Consider the following 21,865-nt stretch of genomic DNA (forward strand, 5'->3'; position numbering starts at 1 on the left):
GTGAAAAATAACATAGTATGATCATTTTAACAATATTAATTCTTCCAATCCATGAGCATGGAATGTCTTTTCATTTGTTTGTGCCCTCTCCAATTTCTTTCACTGGTGTTTTGTAGTTTTCCTTGTGGAGGTTTTTCACCTCCTTGGTTAAATTTATCCTTAAGTATTTTATTTTTTTACAGCTATTGTAAATGGGATTGCTTTCTTAATTTCTTTCTCAGGCACTTCATTATTGGTGTATAGAAACACTACTGATTTTGTATCTTGATTTTGTATCCTGAAACTTTACTGAATTTGGTTATCAGTTCTGAGTTTTTGGTGGAATCATTTGAATTTTTTCTGAATGTAAGATCATGTTGCTTGCAAACAGGAACAATCTGACTTCTATTTTTCAATTTGGATGGCTTCTGTTTTTTTCTCTTGCCTGATTGCTTTGACTAGGAATTTCAGTTATGTTGAACAGGAGTGATAAAAGTGAGCGTCCTTGTCTTGTTCCAGTTCTTAGAAAAAAGGGTTTCAACTCTTCCTCATTCAGTATGATGTTAGCTGTGGGTGTCATATATGGATTGTATTATGTTGAGTTGTGTTCATCTACACCTAGTTTGCTGAGAGTTTTTATCATGAAGGGATGTTGAATGTTATCAAATGATTTTTCTGCATCGATTGAGATAACTATATGGTTTTTGTTGTTCATTTTGTTGACGTGATGTATCATATTTATTACGTATGTTGAACCATGCTTGCATTCCTGGGATAAATTTCACTTGATCATGGTGTATTATATTTTTGATCTGTTGTAGGATTTTTTTTTTTTTTGAGACAGCGTCTTGCTCTGTCACCTGGCTTTCACTGCAGTGGTGCAATCATAGCTCACTGCAGCCTCGACCTCCGGGGCTCAAGTGATCCTCCCACTTCAGCGTCCTGAGTAGTGAGGACTACAGGTGTAAGCCATCACCACACCTGACTAATTTTTGTATTTTTTGTAGAGATGGAGTTTTGCCATGTTTCCTAGGCTGGTTTCATATTCCTGTGCTCAAATGATCTTCCTGCCTTGGCTTCCCACAGGAGGATCATTTGAGCCCAGGAGTTTGAGACTAGCCTGGGAAACATGGCAAAACAAGGCATGGAGCCACCACACCCAAGCCTGCTGTTGGACTTAGTTTGTTACTTTTTTGTTGAGAATATTTATGTCTATGTTCATCAGAGATATTGACATGTAGTTTTCTTTTTTTGTTGTGTTCTTGTCTGATTTTGGTATGAGGGTAATGCTGGCCTTGTAGAACAAGTTAGCGAGAATTCCTTTCTCTTCAGTTTTTTGGTATACTTAAGGATAACTTATAGTAGTTCTTCTTTACATGTTTGGTAGAATCTGGTAGAGAAGTCATCCAATTCTGGGTTTTTCTTTGTTGGGAGGCTTTTTATTGCAGACTCAATCTCATTATTGGCTTTTGGTATGTTCAGATTTTCCGTTTCTTCCTGATTCAATCTTAGAAGGTTGCATGTGTCCAGAAATTTATCCATTTCCTCTAGGTTTTCCTGTTAGTTAGCATATAGTTGTTCTTAAAGTCTTGATCTTATATATTTCTGTGGCATAAGTTGTACTGTCTTTGTTTTCATTCCTGATTTTGTTTATTTGGATCCTCTCTTTTTCTTGGTTAGTCTAGCTAAAAGTTTATTGACTTTGTTCATTTTTTTAAAAAAAAACAAGTTTTCATTTCATAAATCCTTTGTATTTTTTAGTCTATTTTATTTACATATGCTCTGATCTTTATTATCTTTTACCTTCTACTAATTTTGGGTTTTGTTCTTGCTTTTTGGGTTCTTTCAGTCATTTCATTATATTGCTTATTTAAAATCTTTTTACTTTTTTGATGTAGGCATTTATTGCTATAAACTTCTCTCTTAGCAGTGCTTTTGCTGTATTCCGTAGGTTTTGGTATGTTTTGTTTCCATTTTCATATGTTTGAGGAAATCTTTTCATTTTCATCTTACTTTTTTCATTGGCCCAGTGTTCATTCAGGAACATGTTTAATTTTCATGTGGTGTATTGTTTCTAAGTTCCTCTTGGTATTGATTTCTACTTTCATTCCATTGTGGTCTGAGAAGATACTTGATATGACTTCAATTTTCAAAAATTTGTTGAGACTGGTTTTGAGGCCTAACTTATGATCTATACTGGAGAATGTTCCATGTGCTGGTGAGAAGAATGTGTGTTCTGCAACTGTTGGATAAAATGTCCTGTGGATGTCTGTTCAGTTCATTTGATCTAAAGTCCAGTTTAATGTTCTTCATTGATTATCTGTCTAAATGATTTATTTAATGCTGAGAATGTACTGTTGAAGTCTCTCATTATTATTGTATTGGAGTCTACTTCTCCCTTTAGATCTAGTGATATTTGCTTTATATATCTGGGTACTTCAGTGTTGGGTGCATGTATATTTAGAATTGTAATATCCTCTTATTGTAATATCCTCTTACTGAACTGATCCCTTTATCATTATAAAATGATATTTTTGGCTCTTTTTACTATTTTTGGCTTAAAGTGTCTTGTATATGATATAAGTATAGCTACTCCTGTTTGCTTTTGGTTTCTGTTTGTGAGGAATATCTTTTCCTATACCTTTACTTTCAGTCTATAGGTGTCTTTACAGGTTAAGGAGTTTCTTGTAGGCAGCATATAGATCACATTTTTATAGATCCAGATCCAGGCCATCTGGATCACATTTTTAAAAACCCCATTCAGCCATTCTGTATTTTTCAAGTGGAAAATTTAATTCATTTCCATTGAAAGTTGCTATTGATATGTGAGGTTTTGTTCCTGTCACATTGTTAATTGTTTTCTGGATGTTGTATATATCTTCTGTTCCTTTATTTCTTTTTTATTATGTATTTTTGTGTCAGTAGTTTTCTTTAGTTGTAACTTTGAGTCCTTTCTCTTCCTCATTGGTGTGTTTGCTTTACCAGTGAGTTTTGCACTTTTATGTGTTGTTCTTAATAGTAGATATTGCCCTTTTGCTTCCAGGTTTTGGATTCCCTCAATTATTTTGTGGGGCTTTTCTAGTAGTGTTGAATTCCCTTAGTTTTTGCTTGTCTGGGAAAGACTTTATTTCCCCAAAGAGGGTAATTTTATTTCTCCACAATAAAGTAACTTTATTTAGAAATAAATTTATTTCTCCAAAAAGGATAACTTTGCTGGGTATAGTATTTCTTGACCTCCAGATACTGTCTTTCAGCACTTTGAATGTATTATCTTCTGGCTTGTAAGGTTTTGACTGATAAGTCTGCGGTAAGTCTAATGGAGACTCCTTTATAGGTGACTAGATGCTTTTCTTTAGCTATTTTTAGAATTTCTCATTGTCATTGACTTTAGACAGTTTGACTAGAATGTATCACAGAGAAAACCTTTTTGCATTGTACCTGTTTGGGGATTGCTGGGCCTCTTGTATTTCAATGTCTAAATCTCTTGCTAGAGTTGGGAAGATTTTATCTATTATTTCATCTATAGGCTTTTGAATGCCTTTGTTCTCTCTTCATCTTTGGGAATGCTGATAATTCAGATATGTGGTTGCTTTATGTTGTCTCACATGTCATGTAGGCTTTGTCTACTCTTGCTAATTCTTTTGTTTTACTTTTGTTTGGGTTATTTCAAGAGACCTGTCTTCTTCTGAAATTCTCTCTTCTGCTTGATCTAGTCTATTGTTGAAACTCTCAAATATATTTTTTTATTTCATTCAATGAATTCTTCAGTTGGAGGATTTCTGTTTGGTTCTTCGTTATGATATCTACCTCTTTGGTAAATTTCTCAATCATATCCTGAATTGTTTTTTTCATTTCTTTGTATTGTTTATCTTTGTTCTCTTGTATCTCACTAAACTTCTTTAATATCATTATTTTGAATTATTTTTATGGGAATTTCATAAATTTCCTATTCATTGGAATCTGTTACTGGAGAATTATGGTGTTCCTTTGGAGTTGTATTTCCCAGCTTTTTCACGTTTCTTGTGTCCTTACGTTGCTATCTGCACATCTGGCGTAACAGTTGCTTCTTCCAATTTTGTGGATTTACTTTCATAGGAGAGGACTTCCTCAATATGTATCTTGGTATTGGTTGGGTAGGGTACTTTGGCTTTGATTCTGGATGTGTGCAGTAGTATAGTCTCCATATAATGTATTTGGCTTTCTTTCTTTTTTTTTTTTTTTGGTAAATAAAACCAGTGGTCTCTGTGACTTCCTCAGCGGCTTAGGGTGTGGTTGTTAATGGAGGCTGTAGTGAAGTTTTACTGGGCATGGGGACAGCAGGTGGCACAGTCCTTGGGCCCCAGTGGGAGCAGTGGTAGGCTGAGCCTGCCTGTCTTTGGGTCCAAGGGTAGCACATTTGGCACTGGTGTTAGTGTGTCCTGGTGGGCTGATTCTTGGGCCACCAGGAGGCTTGCTCAGGTGACAGCAGTAGTAGCAGTGGGCTGGACCTTGGGCCCCTGGGCTGCAGGCATGGCATAGGCAATGGCAGTAGCAGTGGTTGGACAACTCTCTGGCTCCCAAATAGCCTATGCTGGTGTTGGCAGTGGCTGTGACAGGCTGGTCAGGCCATTCCCCAGGTCCACGGGTGGTAAGTGCAGGTGGCTGCTAGCTGTGGTGGTAGTGGCAGGCTGGGTTAGCCTGTCTTCCAGCCTCTGGGAGGAGTGCTCATGATGGTGGATGGAGCCATGGCAGTGGATGGTGGATGGAGTAGGGTGATCCCCAGGCCCCTAGGTGGTATGCTCAAGTACTGGGGTGGGGGGTATGGAGGGCGGTCAAAGCCACACTGGACAGACCTGTCTGTATGTTCCCCTTCTCCCCGCTGTCCAGTGGTATGTATGGGTGCTGGCTGTGGTGGGCAGGGACAGGGTTATCCCAAGATCTCTGGTGGAATGCTCAGGTGGGGGTGGCAGTAGCTGCACTATGGCCATGCTGGCTGCTGGGGTGAGTGGGATTGCTTTTAGTAGTAGCAGCCTTAGGCAGGTGGCTGGGAAGTGTGTGCTTTGGCTGTAGGTGGCAGCTGTTTGAGGGGTAGCCTATCCTTAGGGCATGTGGAAATGTGAGGAAGTCCTGTTGCTGGAAGGGCAGTGGGGTTACTGTCAGCGTCTTGCACTTTGGCCATGGTGGCAGTGGTGGCCAGTGGTGGTAGCTGCAGGTGGGGAATGTCAGTGGAGCTCCAGGAATGTGGAAAGCCACGTACTGTTGGGCCCCCAGGCAGGGTGCAGTCTGGTGGGGCTGGGCTCTCAAAATGACACTTTGCTGTAGCTGCTTAGGACTTGGAGTGTTATGTGGGACCCAGTGTGAGCTCCCTCTCTGGGGCAATGGCACTGCCTTGTCTTCAGGCAGCTCCCTGAGTTAATTTCAGGGTCTGAAAGGGTTGAGAGGCTCTCCCATGGCTAGGAGTGGAGTATGTGGTGAGATTGTGGACCACTGGGCATCCCTCACTTATACTTTCCCTACACAGGAGAGCCTTTCTGGGCTCCCAGCCAGGCAGGATGCCTTGTTCCCTCTCCTTCTTTTAGGTGTTTCCTGTCACTTCTCTCTTGAATTCCAATGTTCTCTCTTAGATGACATATTTGAAGTATGATTATCTACTCTCTATCTTGGTGCTTCTTTGTGGAGGAGGCAACTGCCAGATGCCTTTAGTCATACATCTTGAAGGACCATTCTCATTCAGAACTTGACTCTTGCTGAAGGAAGATAGATGCAAACAGATCTAGATTTTAATAAGCCTATTGCTAAATGTTTTGAGACAGTGCCTGGAAGAGTATTGTAGGCAGTACACATGTATTACCTCATTTTGTTCTTAAGAAACTCAATCGTAGGCATTACTATTTTCCCTGTTGGACATATTAGGAAGTTGAAGTATATAGAGGGTAAGTAACTTGCCCAAAGTAGTCCGTGGTTCAGGTGGGATGTGAATCTAGGCAGCTTGGTCCCAGAGGCTGTGCACTTGCCATGTGTTTCCCTAAATATACCTTAGATTTATTCTTATTCCCTTTAATAATTAATCTAAAAATATAGTTGTTAAGGTATCTTACTGCTTCACTTGAGTAAATGGTCAGACACCAGATTAGCAAGTAGAGTCAGCAGAAATTTCCAGGGGAAATAGCAGATGTAGGAGAAAGAGTATGGACTTCATGTCAGCTGGATTCGAGCTGGAATCTCAGCTTCATGCTTAGGCTGAGTGGGAAACTTTTGATATGTGAATAACCTCTCTCTGCTTGGTTTCCTCATTTGTAAAATGGGGATACAAATATCTACCCTATAGCTTATTTTATTTGGGGGATTAGATAAGAACTTAAAGCTTTATGAATGTTCCATGAGCATCTTTCTTGCCTTCCTCATTCCTTGTCTATTTCCTCCCTTCTCTCTTCTTTCATTCTTTCAGCCACTGATCCCAATCTTTCCACCAACAAGGACTACTTTTGAAACTATTTCCCCAATAAGGGCAGCAGGCCTGGAACAGTGGGGAAGGAAAGGGTAGAATAAAATAGACAGCTTTTTGGAGGTAGAATGAATAGGTCTTGTAATTTGACTGGATGTGAAGAGAAGTAGTAGGAGGCTTTGTCACTGCTAGGTTTCACAGCCCAGAGTGTGCTCGGGCATGCAAGAATAGAAACTCATTAAATTTTCTAAAACTGAACTTGAACCTCTTTCTGTCTGAGGACAGAACAATTAAACTAGGCATTTTCAGTTAAATTTAGTTCAAGTCTGGGATGTACAATTGCCTCACCTGTCACTGTTCATCAGTGTCTACCCTGCTGGCATCTAGCACTTCCCACGTCTGTGTTCCTGTCTGGTCTCTGCTCTCTTAGGGTTGTTGTTGGCTTGCCCTCTTGGCTGACTTCCACACTCTGCTGGGGAACCACGGAAAGTGTGGCTGCTCTTCCTCACCTCTCTATGCCCAAGATGACTTGTGTTCTTATATGGCCACTTCAGTTTCTAAAATCCCTTTACTCTGCTGATTCCCCTAAATTTATCTGAGGATTCCGTTAGCCACATGGTTCCTTCATCCACTACCAATCCAGGGGCGGGTCAGGACCCAGGCTTTTTTTAGCCATCACTTATCAGTTTCTAAACTCCTCAAAGTCCCCTTTCCCTAGGCTGGGATGGGAAATGAAGGAAAGTAATTTCTTCCTACTCTGCTCCTTTTGACATCATCATTTTAATGCCTTGACTCATTTAAAGTTTATTCTTTTGATACTTAAAGAAATCCCCCCCCTTCTTTTTCCAAAAGTCCAATTAGTGAAATTCCAGATTGCTGAAATTAGACTAATGATGCTGCTATGAGTTTCAAAGCCCTATTTTGGTGCTCAAAAAGCAAAAGTTTGGTTCTATTTTTCTCCTTCTATATTTGGCTCTGCAAATCCTCCTGAAGCAAAGTATGTTTCTAGTTAAATAGAGAGGATCACTTGTGGTCCTAGTAGTAGTGGGAAAAGGAGCGATTGAGTTAATATCTCAAGATTTTATCCAACTACATTTGGTTGACTAGATGACACAACTGTCATTACATGGAAAGAATATGGAGAAATGTGAACTACTTGTATACTGTTGTTGGGACTGTAAGTTGATAGAAACTCCCTAGAGGACAAACTAGCGATATATTTCAAAATTACACATGTGCATAGTTTTTACCCAGTGATTCTTCTAGAAATTTCCCTTAAGAAAATAAGTGAACAAATGTATGAATTTGTATAAAAAGGAATATTTATTGCTGTATTGATTTATGATAATAGAAATGAGAAATAGTTCAAATAACCAGCCATGAAGGATTTTGTTAAATGCGATGATACATACATGCAATGGAATACTCTTCAATCATTCAAAGTGATTTTGTATTTTTCAACATTGGAAAATGTCCATGATATTTTTGTTAAATGATAAATGAGATTACAAAACATCATGCATAATATGATCTCTCTTTTTGCAAAAAAGTGTGTGTGTGTGTGTGTGTGTGTATATATATATATGTATGTACATGTATGTATAAAACACTATACATCTACCCACCTCCTTACCTCCTTGCCTATCAAGATCTGGAGGATATAAACGGTGGTTCTCTCCAGGTGATAGAATTATGGATCATGTTTACTTCCTTCTTTATGGCTGTTTGTATTATCTGATGTTGTAATAGTGTTTGTGTAATGCTTTTACAATTAGAAAAAAGCTAAAAAAAATTATCTTTTTTAATGAGAAAAAAAATATTCAAAAGAAAAAAAATAAAGAATTTCCAGCTAGACTCAATATTTCAGGAGCCTTGGGGCCACCTTGCTCAGCTGACTGCAAAATAATGTTATTTCTACTCAGACTTTTAGGCAACCCCATTCTTAGAGTATAAGACAGAGAGGCAATGTATGATAGAAAATTCTATGTAAGAGGAATCATTATAGTTATAGTGTGCATTTTCTTAATATTAGGACTGGGGGTAAAATGGCATCCAAAAAAGCTATTGCTCAACGTTGCTCTCTATACTCCTAATCTCAGCTACTTATATCTAAGCCCACAGCTTTGGGATGAAATATTGAAATCATAAATTTGCACCATCTCTTTTTCTTGTGTTATGCTTTTGAGTTCAGTGGGAGTTCATTTAAAAAGAAAGTATAACCAAAGAACAGGATCTGAACAATAGTAGCTATTGAAAAGAAATGACCAAAATGCTTATATTTAAACCTGTCAAACGTGCTTAGATTATTTCGTAAACATGGATATATAATTTTTATACATATCATACATATGGCTTGTTTCAAATTTAGTGTCGTGAAACCATTTTAGACACTTTGAGTCCTGGGTTAATTTTGCTGCTGTAGCTGCCTTGTTATTAAAGGCATGCCTAGAAAGCTACAATTAAACCCTGCTATGGTTTCTCAGAAAATTACTACATTGAATACATTTCACCAATTCATATGTCTTCTGCTGAAAGGAAAACAGACTGAGAATTTAATTTTGATTGATCCGAGAGGAAAACTCATTCCGTATTTCATTTTTGTAGCATTGGTGACGTGTTTTGTTATTAGAAAAACTCATGTTCTTTAACTAAATCATAAAGTGACTCCACTGCTTCTGAGAAGTATCCCAGTGATATAACTAGGAATTGATATTTCTTTTTTAATCAACAAAATATGTATCGGTATTTTTTGAACATCTACTTGGTGGAAAATTATTTATTTGAATGTGCAGGGTTCTCAAATGCAAATGGCTTCAGGAACAGGCATATAGCATTAATCATGTGATCTGGGCTATCTATTATACATCAGGGAGTGGTGGGGCCTTTGGTGAGTGGGGACATCATGTCGGCCATAAAGCCATAGAGATTCTTTAAGACACTGTGCAGGCCAAACAAAATGCATCTTGGTCCTAATTCCTAACCCCTAGTCACCCAGGAAAAATGTTTTAGTAGATTAAATTTCTCTCATGAATCATAAAATTTTAGAGCACTTACTTAGGTAATCTTGTAGATCTTCTGGCACACACTGGTGCAGCAGCCCAAGTTTTCATGATCTATTTTGACTGCTTGGGGCACTAGCCAAACTGACTGGCTTGCCCCATTTCCTGAGCTCTAATAATGAAACTGGTTCAGTGGTTGAACATCTTAAAGGTCTCTCAGGTAGTGTAGTAAGGAATGGAACTGGGAATTCAAATCAAAATTTCATGTACTTTCTCCCTTTCTCTACTGTTAGCAGGGTAGTGCTGTCCTTTAAAACTGTCCCTCTAGCACTGCGTCTTAGTCCAACCTAGAGGCAGTCTGTGGCTGACTGTATGTGTAAACCAGCTTGGTGCAGTAGACCAAGAACTGTGAATGTGAAGACCTAGGTTCTAGCCATGGATCTGTCGCTGGCTAATCAAGTGGCTAGAGGTCAGATAACTCAACTGTGGAAACAAACATAAGACGTCAGAGGCAGTCTGAACCCAGGTTTCCAGGTTCCAAGCTCAAAGCTCCAGCTTTCGTATCAAAGTCCAGATTTTCTTCTTTTAAACAGGATGTCATGGTTTCAATCCATTTCCCAACAGATAGATTTTTTTTTTTTTTTTTTTGAGACAGAGTTTTGCTCTTGTTGCCCAGGCTGGAGTGCAATGGCGCCATCTTGGCTCACTGCAACCTCCGCCTCCAGGTTCAAGTGATTCTCCTGCCTCAGCCTCCCGAGTAGCTAGGATTACAGGCATGTGCCACCAAGCCTAGCTAATTTTGTATTTTTAGTAGAGATGGGGGTCCCTCTAGGTTGTTCAGGCTGGTATTGAACTCCTGACCTCAGGTGATCTGCCCGCCTCAGCCTCCCCAAATGCTGGGATTACAGGCATAAGCCACTGTGCCTGGCCACAACAGATCAATTTAACCTTTCAATATATAGAGTGCCTTAAGAGGACTGACTAAATGACTCTTTTTTCCAGCCATCCTCTTTTCTTCTTTATAGGTTGTATGCAAGCCAGTATGTGCCTAACTATGCTTTGCTGTGCTTGTGGTGGCATGGGGCTGTGAATGCCACAGTTGCCTCAACTGTTAATGCGATTCTGCATGCCAAGAATTGTAATAAACTGCCCTTCATTACGCAGCTTGGAAAAAACAGGCACTCTTTTGTTTTAGCATTTGTTATTTGTATTATGTGGTTAAGCATTGTGTGTTACGCTTGCAAAAATGTATAGCTCATAGTCATTGAAGGGAGTTATGTGTAGCTTTTTCCCTTCCTAATAAATCGTTTTTGTGAGAACCAGCTGGTGTTTGAAGAGCTAAGTTCCAGGAAGAAAAAGAAATGACAGCTACAGAGCGTGGGCAAAGGTCTAAAAATATGAAAGCCCAATCTGGCCAAGAGACGTTGGCCTGTACAGAGAAAGTGCAGTGACAATTTCAGCAGAGCCAGAAAAACTGTCCCTTTTCTGCCTGGAAAGGGATTCATGTGAGATGTTAGGAAGACAGTTTAAGGAGAAAAAAATCCTAAGTAAATAGAATTTCAGCCAATACTTTCATGAACTTCACCCTTCTTTGGAATGTTTTCACTCTCTGAGGGGAAAACAGATTGAGTCATTTATACAGCGAGTGAGAACTTTACTCAAAAGGAGTACTCAGGAGATGTTTTCCCTGTGGTGCTTTCTGAAGTCGCAGTTTATGAGCTCTGCAACATTGTTGGAGAAATGTTCATTTCCAAGGAACTTGTCTCCCTTGCTTTATTATTTGGCACTGTACATTTTCATGACCGTGAGGAGGATTCCCTGACATAGTTATCTGATGGGAAAGTCTGATCCTCTCACTTAAAACAATGATTTTTCATGTCTGTTCTACCTCCCTCTCCCCTTTGTAACTCCCTAAATTTCACACATAGCACTCTGACTTTATAAATCTTTTTCTTTGATTCTGCAAACTGATTGTTAAATGTATGATATCATTCTTGGAACCATGTGACCTCTGGGTTCCTAAATGCAGATGTGATTTTGGTCTTGGACAGCAGAAGGAGATATTGAGCTAGAAGTTAATGTATCTTTTTGTATCGTTTTTATTTTTAAACTTAGTATGTCAACAATTGGTGTTACATTTTCAAATAATTAGACAGCTGAGGGCTAAAATAGTTGTTTTGGTAAGTGGACGTTCTCTTCTTTCAGAGGAGCCTCAGCATAAAACCATTTCAATAAACATTTTCTACACAGGATAAGTAATTTCATTTCGCCAAAAGACACAATATTCACTTTCTGGTCTTCTCTCACTCTCCATGTTCTCCTGAGTGCTCATTTTGTAAATGCCAGTTATGAACCATGCTGGATAGTTCTCTGGTTGTGGTTGAAGCTTCTGTAGGTATGTCAGCTTGCCTTACGTTACTTCAAAGCCTGCACTCAACTGTTCTTGAAGAGGAATTTCCCCTCCTTTAAAGGCATCATCTTTCCATTTTGGAGAGAACAGTAGAATGCCACTTCTAAGCATGCTATGTCACCATACAATCTTCCTCTTAGATGGCAGAGATGCATGGGATGTGAGCAGGATTGTTTTATAGCTACTGCTAATTAGATCTAGAGCATTCGGAGGGCGTTTCCATTTGGAACAACCCTCTATACTTTGGTGTCTAGTTTTTTTCCTAGAAGATTTATTCTATTTTTTAAGCTGAGTACAATTTTTTGCTTAAAATCTTCTATTATAATGGCTATGCCAATTCAGTAAGTACCATCATTTTTTCTTGTTAAATTTTTTTTAAAAAATATGTTTCTCAGTGGACTGCTGTTTTAAGCTGGATCATATTACATTGTACCTCAAATTGATGAATGTATTTTATATATAGATGTCCTGGAATTCCTAGAAGATTTCATCAATTGTCTTTAGTCTTGTGCTTTCCATTATTTAACAGTATTGCAGCCAGATAGGGGTTCTTAAGCCCTTGAAGCTCAGACAATCTTAAGTACCAAATCTATCAAGATCCCCTAGTTCAAACACAGCTCAAGATGGTGATTTAGCTTTTAGGTAATTTTAAACGTTTAAGATGATTGTATTTTCATTATGTTTACTCTCCTACATCCTGGAATTTGGAAATTTGCTATGATATTCCCATCACAAAGAATTATCCAGCTTGCTTACTGAAACTGGGTCTTATGCCATATTCTCTCTGAATAGTGGTGAAATAAATTTACCTCTAGGCGAGTTTCTTGTTAGAGTTAGTAGGCATGCTCTGTATGCTTTGTTATGTTTCACTTTTCACCCTCTCCTTTAAGGAAAGCAAAACAAAATTTGTTTGGACAAAACAGAAATTTTTCCAATGGCCATGTAGTTTGTGAAAAAAAGCAGCAGCTGGAGTTGGATTCTATTGTAGAAGAAACCATAACAGGAGATTATGCCTTAATCATAAATGGCCACAGTTTGGTGAGTTTGCCTATGGTTTTTGTCCTTTCTTTTTCTTCACTGCAATAATCATCTCTTTTGTGCTATCATAATGAGACCTCTTTTGTCTTTTCCAGACAAATGTCGCTACTAGATACAGGGCATATGCGATGATTTCCTGTTTGCAAAGGAAAAGGAAACTTCTAATATATATCTCATACATTATTATTTGGATCACCACAGTACAGGGGAGGCTCCAAAGAAATGCTAAATTCACAGAATATCAATCTTGTCTAAATGACTATAGACCACTTAGCAGTATTATTTAAGTGCCTTTCTAGAGGGGAGTGTTACAGCTCACTGTTACTTAATTAAAATAATGCAACTGGGTGGATGTATGATAATTATTGCTCTTACTAATGTTTGTGATTTGTGGAGCACAACCTGACCTTCATGTAAGTACTATACGAAATTATTGCCATTAAGATACCTCTAGTGGTTTTTCTAAATAGCAGCATTTTACAGCAATGCCAAACAATTTGCTTTGATTAGGAAATCTGGTTCTTGTCCTAATAGAATGAACTTGCATTGTACTTTTAATGTAGTTCAGATTCTAAATCTTGAACAAACATGAAAATACTCTTCTGAGTTTCTAATTTAAAATACAAAAGCTCCAGTTACACTCCAGTGAAATTATAATTTATATGCACAAAGAATTAATCTCACATCTTTCTCTGGCTTTGATGATCATTTTTCACTTTGGAGTTTGGACAATAAATGTATCTTCTTGTAGACAGTTTCTTAGTGGACAAAAGAAGTTGGGTATGAGGATATTGTGTTTTCTCCCTTGCGATCAGCTGTCTGTTGTTAGCTGTTAGTGCTTAGAGCATTATCCAGCTGGATTCCAGACATAATGATGTGTTGCCTTCTACACCGTGGAAAGTTACAGAGCTCAGCTGCAGGCCAAACTCAGTTGAAAGTTTGTCCAGATGACACAAAATTCCTTTATGCACAGAAGAACAGTAACTGAAAATTATGACTGTCATCTGGGTCTTAAAGCTGGTGGCCCCCAAGCTGAATTCCCCAGAGACCACAACATGGAAAGGGGACCTTATGAGTTATACTTTGACTTTCTCTCAGGCTCAAAGAATCCAATGTGTGGTGGCATTAGAGTACTCAGGTGATAATTTATACCATTCTCTCTCTCTGTCTCTAAGTGCATTGAAAGGAGGAGGTAAGGTAGATGCTCTTCAAGAACACCGTCATCTTCAAAGCCTGAAACTCATGGAACCATGAAATGCCATTTTTAATTTAAGGAGACTTGACTATGTTTTTGCTAGTATGGTCAGAAAGCTTTTTCTTTTTCTTTTTTTAAATCATGATTCTAATTTGCTCAAATCCTGATGCTTTGCAGAATATAATTGGGCCTTTGCTTTTTCTCAGAGTCTTAGCATAGTTTTTCACTTGCTGATAATAAAAAAGAGAGAGAGAGAGAGAGAGACTATTCTAGGTAAGACAGACAGTTATCTGTTTTCTCTTTCAGAAAGAGTGATAATATTTGAAAATGCCAACTCACAATTTCACCTAGGAATTATAGGTTTGAACATGAGAATTTTCTGTACTGAGTTATGTTTTTATATTCATTTACCCATCCAGCCATTCATCCATTGGCATTTTTATTAAGCATGCCCAGGTCACAGTGCTAAAGTCTGAGGATAAGACTGTGAAGAGAACATGGTTCTCATTTTAGGGATTGCTGTCTAGTAGGTGAGATAATCACACAGTGGTATGACAAATACTGTAAAAGAGGAATGAAAACAATGCTTTGAGAGCACAGAGGGAGACAAATTTACTTCCTTGTGGGAGAATCAGGGAAGACTTCCTGGAGAGAGTGATATTTTCAAGTAGAGGTAATGGCAAGTACAAAGGCACAGAGGCAAGAAAGAGCCCATTCAATCATGAGGAACAAGCAATTTGGCACGATGGGAAAAAAGTGTAGACTTAAAAGTGGTGGTAGAAGGTAAAACTCAAAAGGAATGCAGGGGCCAGATTGTGATGGGCTGCGAATGTCTTGCTAAAGATTCACTCAAAGATACTGATGACTCGAAGTGTAAGTGGATTTGTTTCCTCTTAATGTGTTTATTAAAGAATTTACAGTAAAACATTTTCTAGGAAAAAAAACTTGCACAGTTAATTGGAAGGGATTGTGCTATCTTTTTTAGTGATTTCTTGGCATAGCTAAAGGCTCTTATGCATTTGGATAGGAGCAAGAGTATGGTTGAGGAACCCTGTCTGTGACGCAGCTTGCATGCCCCCCTTTTGCACAGGCCTCTCTCGGTTTCAGTCACTATGTTCTTCAAGGGACAATCCCCAGATCATCTGCTTTTCATTTTGCCTGCACATTAACAATCACAACAAACTAAATATACAAAACAACAATGCAAAGAAACAAAAAGCCCATCAGATAGAATAAACAAAACATCATCATTTGTAGTTCATTCTAAACTTGGTGAGCTGGTAGATAGGTTCTGTCTTTTGTTTTCATCAATTTTAATGTTTTCTAGAACTTCTCCAGCATTTAACTCTCTCTCTCCAGTGCAGCATGGTATCAAGGAAGACATATAAATGGCAGTTTCATTTATTTTTATTTTAAAACTCCTTAGTAGTATTTTAAAATTTGCTTAGGAGTTCAATACTCATTTCTTTAGTTTTTGTTGCTTGTGTGATTCTGAATCGACAGTGACTTTTTGGAGTGAACGAAATGGTTTAGCAAACAAATGAAATGGTTTTAGCAAACAAAACAAGACATTTGTCTTGTTTCTCAACTCTCATTTATTGTTCCCTGTTCATTTTGGAATTTTATTTTTAATCACACAGGCTCATGCCCTAGAAAGTGATGTCAAGAATGATCTCCTAGAACTTGCTTGCATGTGTAAGACTGTAGTTTGCTGCAGGGTCACTCCACTCCAGAAAGCCCAAGTGGTAGAGCTGGTGAAGAAGTACAGAAATGCTGTTACTTTGGCCATTGGTGATGGAGCCAATGATGTCAGCATGATTAAAAGTAAGAGGATATTTGCTCAATGGGGTATGCTGCATACATGGGGTCCTCAGTTTCAGCATTTGGCAATATATAATCACTAGATTGCATTAAAATTTACTTTTGCCAGTGATTCTAAAATGAATGATACTTCTGGGTCCAATGCTACCACCATTATTAGTATTCATAACAAAATTTCTTTGTCTTTAAATAAACCATTTGTGTATTTTTAGGCTAGAAAAAGACTTCGTTCACCTTTTACTATTTGAGGAAGTAAGTAGCTACGGTGTAGAGGAAAGAACACCAAACCCACATTTGTAACATGTGACTTTAACCCCATCTTTGCCACTTACAAATTGTAAAAACTTCTGTAAGTCACTGAACTTTTCTGAGGCTGACTTTCTCTTTTGTAAAACTAAGATAAATATCTATCATAAGTGTTTCATGAGATAATATATGTGAAAAATTATAATTGCAATGGCTGTAAGTTTTCTGTAAATAAAAGAGGAATGACAAGTTTCCGAAAGAGATCGTGGCTTTGTTTTGGGAATGACAGTGTTCCTCTTTCCTTTGTAGGTGCTCACATTGGTGTTGGCATCAGCGGCCAGGAGGGATTGCAAGCAGTCTTAGCCAGCGACTATTCATTTGCACAGTTTAGATATCTCCAAAGGCTTCTCCTTGTTCATGGAAGGTGGTCTTATTTCCGAATGTGCAAATTCTTATGCTATTTCTTCTATAAGAATTTTGCATTTACACTTGTGCATTTCTGGTTTGGTTTCTTCTGTGGTTTCTCAGCCCAGGTTGGTAAAAAGCATTTTTTTTTTTTTTGGTGATATTACAAATGACTCTTCTTCATAGCTCTTTACTAATAAATTAAGAGCATTTTTAAATGGCTGATTCACGTAACAGTATTACAATTATATAATTGATAGTTGACTTGAGCTTTGCACCCAAGGAGAATATGTATCTAGCTGGAATTTTATTTATTTATTTTCTTATTTAGATAGTCAACCAGTGAGTACTCCTTCCATGCATACTTTAGTTTTTGTTGAAATGTTTTTGGTATGATGACAGGTAAGCTTGTTGTAGAGTTTTAATTTAGAACAGAAGTCTGCAAATCACTAGTAAGAAATGTTGAGGTATCTTTACTGGGAAGATGGTTTCTTATCCAACATACTAAATGTATCTGGGCTGATTGGTACTCTGACATCAAAGCTGTTTAGACAGCAATTCATCAGCTAAAAGTTGATCTATAGATAACGCTGGTAGGAAGAAAGAAAATTAGCAAATTTATAAATTAGGATTCTATTTTTATATCACTTCATATACATTAAAGGATAGTTATTTAACCACACATCTTCAATATCAGAAAAGTTTTGACCCAATGAATCAACTGTAAAATGTAATGTCTATATCATTTAAATATACTTGTAAATTTAAAAAATTTTTTACCAAAAACTTAAATGTAGATATGGCATTGACATTTTGAACAATACAAGAAAAAGATTGTCCTTGAAAATGAAATGGTAACCATAACTCTCAGAGATTTATTCAATTGTTCTTCCCTTCTTTGGGTTTAATCAATGACACTGGATTCAACGATATGCATGAAGGTGATTTTTAAAGAATCATTTTATTCAAAAAGACTGAGTATAAATGAAATCTTGGCATCTTCTTACATGTGCTGAGGGAGATTAGTGAATCCCTTTTTATAATGAAAATACGTTTTCAACATTTTTCCCTTTTCCTGGGAGGTTGAGATTGCTTAAAGTGAGTCACACCTGTTCCCATTCTTAATTTTCTCTTTTTAGGATAACATGCCCTAAACTAAGAGTAGATTATGTTGATATTTTTGCCTTTTTTTGTTGTTAATCTCTTGACAGTTGAAGTAAAGCAGAGTCTTGATTTTAGCTACTCAGAAGTAGAAGTTATCTTAGTGCTACTTCAGAGTAGGCGTGGGGCTGGGGATATTTGCATGCTCATAATTCCTCCTTTGTCCAACAAAGACAAGCATCAGAATGTGGCCTGTGGCTTCCTAGTCTGTTGATTTTCCTTCCACATAAGAACAAAGCAAGACCATCTGCTAACGAGTGTTTCTAAGAGATCTAATTTTCATATTCCAAAGGCTTAAGGCTGAAGAATCTCAAGACTGTGAAGGGACAAACCCCATTTAAAAACTCTTAGAACACAGAATAGTAGTCAATGATTTGTATTTGCAGACACACAAAGCTTGAATAGGCAACTGTTCCACTAAGTTGTCTGTTAAAACTGTGAAGTTGAAACTAATGTTCAATGACTTCTAACCTCTACATTTAGGTCATTTTCTGGGTTCTGATAAAATTGGTCAGAGCCAGATGTTAAGCAACTAGAATTTTTATTCTTTCACTGATATTTGCATTTTAAAAGAGAACAGCAAGAGAGAACAATAATTGCTCCAAAGACATGAGCAGCTTGATGGTTGAACCCAGCTGTAAGGCACACCACCTGTCTGTGATTAGGTTTCTGAAATGTTTTATTTAACTAACATGTTTCTTTTCTGTGTCCCTTTCTTTTCCTTTTGTTTTTTTACACTGAAAGCTCTAGTTAATTGCACAATCTTCATTTTGAATCGATTGTTAGTCCCAGTTGACCATCTGTGTTCTTTCCTAAGCCAGTGAATTGGGTTGGACCAGTGGTTCTCAAGCTTTAGCGTGCACGGGAATCACCTGGAGGGCTGGTTAAAGCACTGCCCACTGGGCTGTAGCCCCTAGAACTGTACTTTGAGAACCACTGGGCTAGAAAACCTAGAAGAATATCCCAAGTTCTGCTTCCTTGAATCCAGACCAAAGTCCAATCTGCTGACTTTTTGTTTTGTCAACAACATTAGACCCTATTCATCTTTTCTAAAGCAGAGGGGCCAGTTAAGCCAACAGCTGATCTCCCCCAGTTGAATTTTTCCAGAGGATTTAAAATCCTTTCAGCCCTCTTGTCAGACCACTGTCCCTGAAGCATATTTTACCTGCACTAAGACAGGGCCAGGTGGAAAAGGGATATCTGTTCAGGGTACAGGATTTCTTTCCCCAGTTTAGCCAGTCTATTATGTCTTACCTAGCTTAACCATTAGCTCCTTGAGGAAAAGAAGTGCATCTAACTCATCAATACATCTGTAATAAAATCTTGAATGTTACCTGCCATATAGAAGGCCTTCTAGTCATTTCATGTTGTTGGGTGTTTCTATAGTCCTTTCCCATGCTTGAGGCAGGTGCAGCAAAGAGAGCCATTCCAATGTGCCTACAGTCACTCACACAGTTGCCACTTACTCTACCCACCCCAGGGGCCATCCCTGCAGGCTCTGGATCTGGTCTGTTTAAACGTGTGCAGCCTGATCACCACTGTGGCAAAGGGGCTCAGGGTCTTAAGATCTAAATGTGGTTATGGAACTGATTTCAGAATATAGAATGCTGTTTTTCTCAGTTGTGTTAATATTAACATGATACAATAGTTAATTGGGCTACAGGTGATACATTTCTTAGTTATTTATACATCCTTTCATTCTAGGAAAGACATAGAGTGGATTTTCCAGGTGTTTTGGCTGGTTCTTGGCTGATTTAAATAGGGCAGGATACCTTTTTTTAGGCAGAGGAGCAATCACCATATAAAAATAATTGGGCTTCTGAATAGGAGTCCCGGACTGCTATCTACTTTGCCACAATTTGTATGATGACCTTATCAAATTGGGACCAAAGCTTATACTGGAAAGGGTACTTTGGTCCCACTATTTAAGGATTTCACTCATTTAATAAATATTCACTAAGCCTTTGCTATGTGTCAGGCCGTGGTGCCTCCTGGACCTTATGTCCTGGGTATGTTAAGAAGTGTGCTCTTGATGGCCAAGGCAAAGTGGGATCTCACAAATTTTATTAGCTATTCATGTTGTGGAAGGTTTAAGGTTTTATTTCCAGACTTGTCAGAGAAGTAGATAGGCTTTCCAGGAGAGTGACAAGTAGCAATTGCTTATCACCTGTTGGAGAGGAGAGGACAGCCAGTCAGTGACAGTACCCATGTAGTGGCATCAATGCTGTGGGGTCAGCTTCTTTGTAGAATCATGATATTGTTGACACTAACAAGTAGGGATACAAACAAGTTATGATTATACCTAACATTTAAATAGTACTCACTGTGTTTCAGCATTGTCGAAATGTTTTACCTTTATCAGCTCAGCAGTTACAATAACCATGTGAAGTAGGTTTTACAATCATGGTCTATATTAGCTTAATTATGGTAAAAAACACATAAAATTTACCAACTTAACTACTTTTAAGTGTAGAGTTCAGTAGTGCTAAGTATGTACACATTGTTGTGTAACAGATCTCTAAAACTTTTCCATTCTGCAAAACTGAAACTTTATATCCACTAAATAACAACTCTCCATTTCCCCTAGTCCCTGGCAACCACCATTCTACTTTCTTTTTCTGTGAGTTTTCCTACTTTAGATACCTCATATAAATGGAATCATATAGTATTTGCCTTTTTGTGACATGCTTATTTCACTTAGCATAGTGTCCTCAAGATTCATCCATGTTGTAGCATGTGGCAGTATTTTTCCTCTTTTTAAGGCTGAATTGTGTTACGTTGTATGTATATACTACATTTTGTTTATCCATGAATCCATCTATGGACATTTGGGTTGTTTCCACCTCTTAGTCTATATCAGCTCTTTGTTCGATATTTTCTAAATAATAATATGTGGGAGTTCTACTGTCCAGCAAATTCTATTTCTTCCCACTCTCACCTCCCCATCTTCTCTCTTCAGCCTTAAAAATTTACAGTTCACATTAGTCTGTGAATTATAGGCTCTGACAAGTCCAAATGTAAAGAAACACTACTGTATTTTACTCCAAGGTGCATATATATGTATTCTCACATCTGACATCTCTAAAACTTGGATGTGTCTTTACAATCAAAAGTATATTACAATATCCTTTGATCTGGATTGAAGTCAGGTTTTCCAGAGAGCATTTGTGTGACTTCATCCAGTTCCCTGTGGGTACTGCTGCCAACCTAAGATCTTTCTCTTTCCAAAGATTTTTTTAATTAGATTGCAGATTCTAGTGAATACCAGCTTGTGGTCCATGTTTTCAAGAGAGATTTTGTCTCTCCCTTTAGTTAGTGCAAAGTTGACATAGGCTAGTTTCCTTGCAGTCCCTTTCTGCATGAAGATTTCTCTTTTACACTGAGGATGTAGCTCTTTGTTGCCCTAGCTTTATGGGAATGTTAGATTCCCCATTTGGTTGAATTTTGGCATTGATAATGGTATTTCTTACAATCAATTGTGCTTTAGAGTCAATGAGATTTGGTATTATTACCCAAACTCATTTAGAATGGAACGCTGCTTTTTCTTTTTTTTTTTTTTTATTATTATACTTTAGGTTTTAGGGTACATGTGCACAATGTGCCGGTTTGTTACATATGTATCCATGTGCCATGTTGGTTTGCTGCACCCATTAACTCGTCATTTAGCATTAGGTATATCTCCTAATGCTGTCCCTCCCCCCTCCCCCCACCCCACAACAGTCCCCGGAGTGTGATGTTCCCCTTCCTGTGTCCATGAGTTCTCATTGTTCAATTCCCACCTATGAGTGAGAACATGCGGTGTTTGGTTTTTTTGTCCTTGCGATAGTTTACTGAGAATGATGTTTTCCAGTTTCATCCATGTCCCTACAAAGGACATGAACTCATCATTTTTTATGGCTGCATAGTATTCCATGGTGTATATGTGCCACATTTTCTTAATCCAGTCTATCGTTGTTGGACATTTGGGTTGGTTCCAACTCTTTGCTATTGTGAATAGTGCCGCAATAAACATACGTGTGCATGTGTCTTTATAGCAGCATGATTTATAGTCCTTTGGGTATATACCCAGTAATGGGATGGCTGGGTCAAATGGTATTTCTAGTTCGAGATCCCTGAGGAATCGCCACACTGACTTCCACAATGGTTGAACTAGTTTACAGTCCCACGAACAGTGTAAAAATGTTCCT

At 38.1% G+C, this 21,865-nt stretch overlaps 1 protein-coding gene across 2 annotated transcripts in view; it reads left to right on the plus strand.

Moving 5' to 3' along the window:
- ATP8B4 (ATPase phospholipid transporting 8B4 (putative)) overlaps positions 1 to 21,865 on the plus strand; it is a 272,392-nt gene that overhangs the window by 214,856 nt on the left and 35,671 nt on the right. The window contains exons 21-23 of one of the 2 annotated variants that reach the window (XM_012507151.2): positions 12,703 to 12,850; positions 15,686 to 15,869; positions 16,422 to 16,645. In XM_012507151.2, the coding sequence (XP_012362605.1) occupies positions 12,703 to 12,850; positions 15,686 to 15,869; positions 16,422 to 16,645 (556 nt within the window). The remainder of the gene's footprint in view (positions 1 to 12,702; positions 12,851 to 15,685; positions 15,870 to 16,421; positions 16,646 to 21,865) is intronic. The other variant, XR_004030436.1, reaches the window with a different exon arrangement.

The sequence above is a fragment of the Nomascus leucogenys genome, chromosome 6 (assembly GCF_006542625.1).
Source record: "Nomascus leucogenys isolate Asia chromosome 6, Asia_NLE_v1, whole genome shotgun sequence".
Lineage (NCBI taxonomy): Eukaryota > Metazoa > Chordata > Mammalia > Primates > Hylobatidae > Nomascus > Nomascus leucogenys.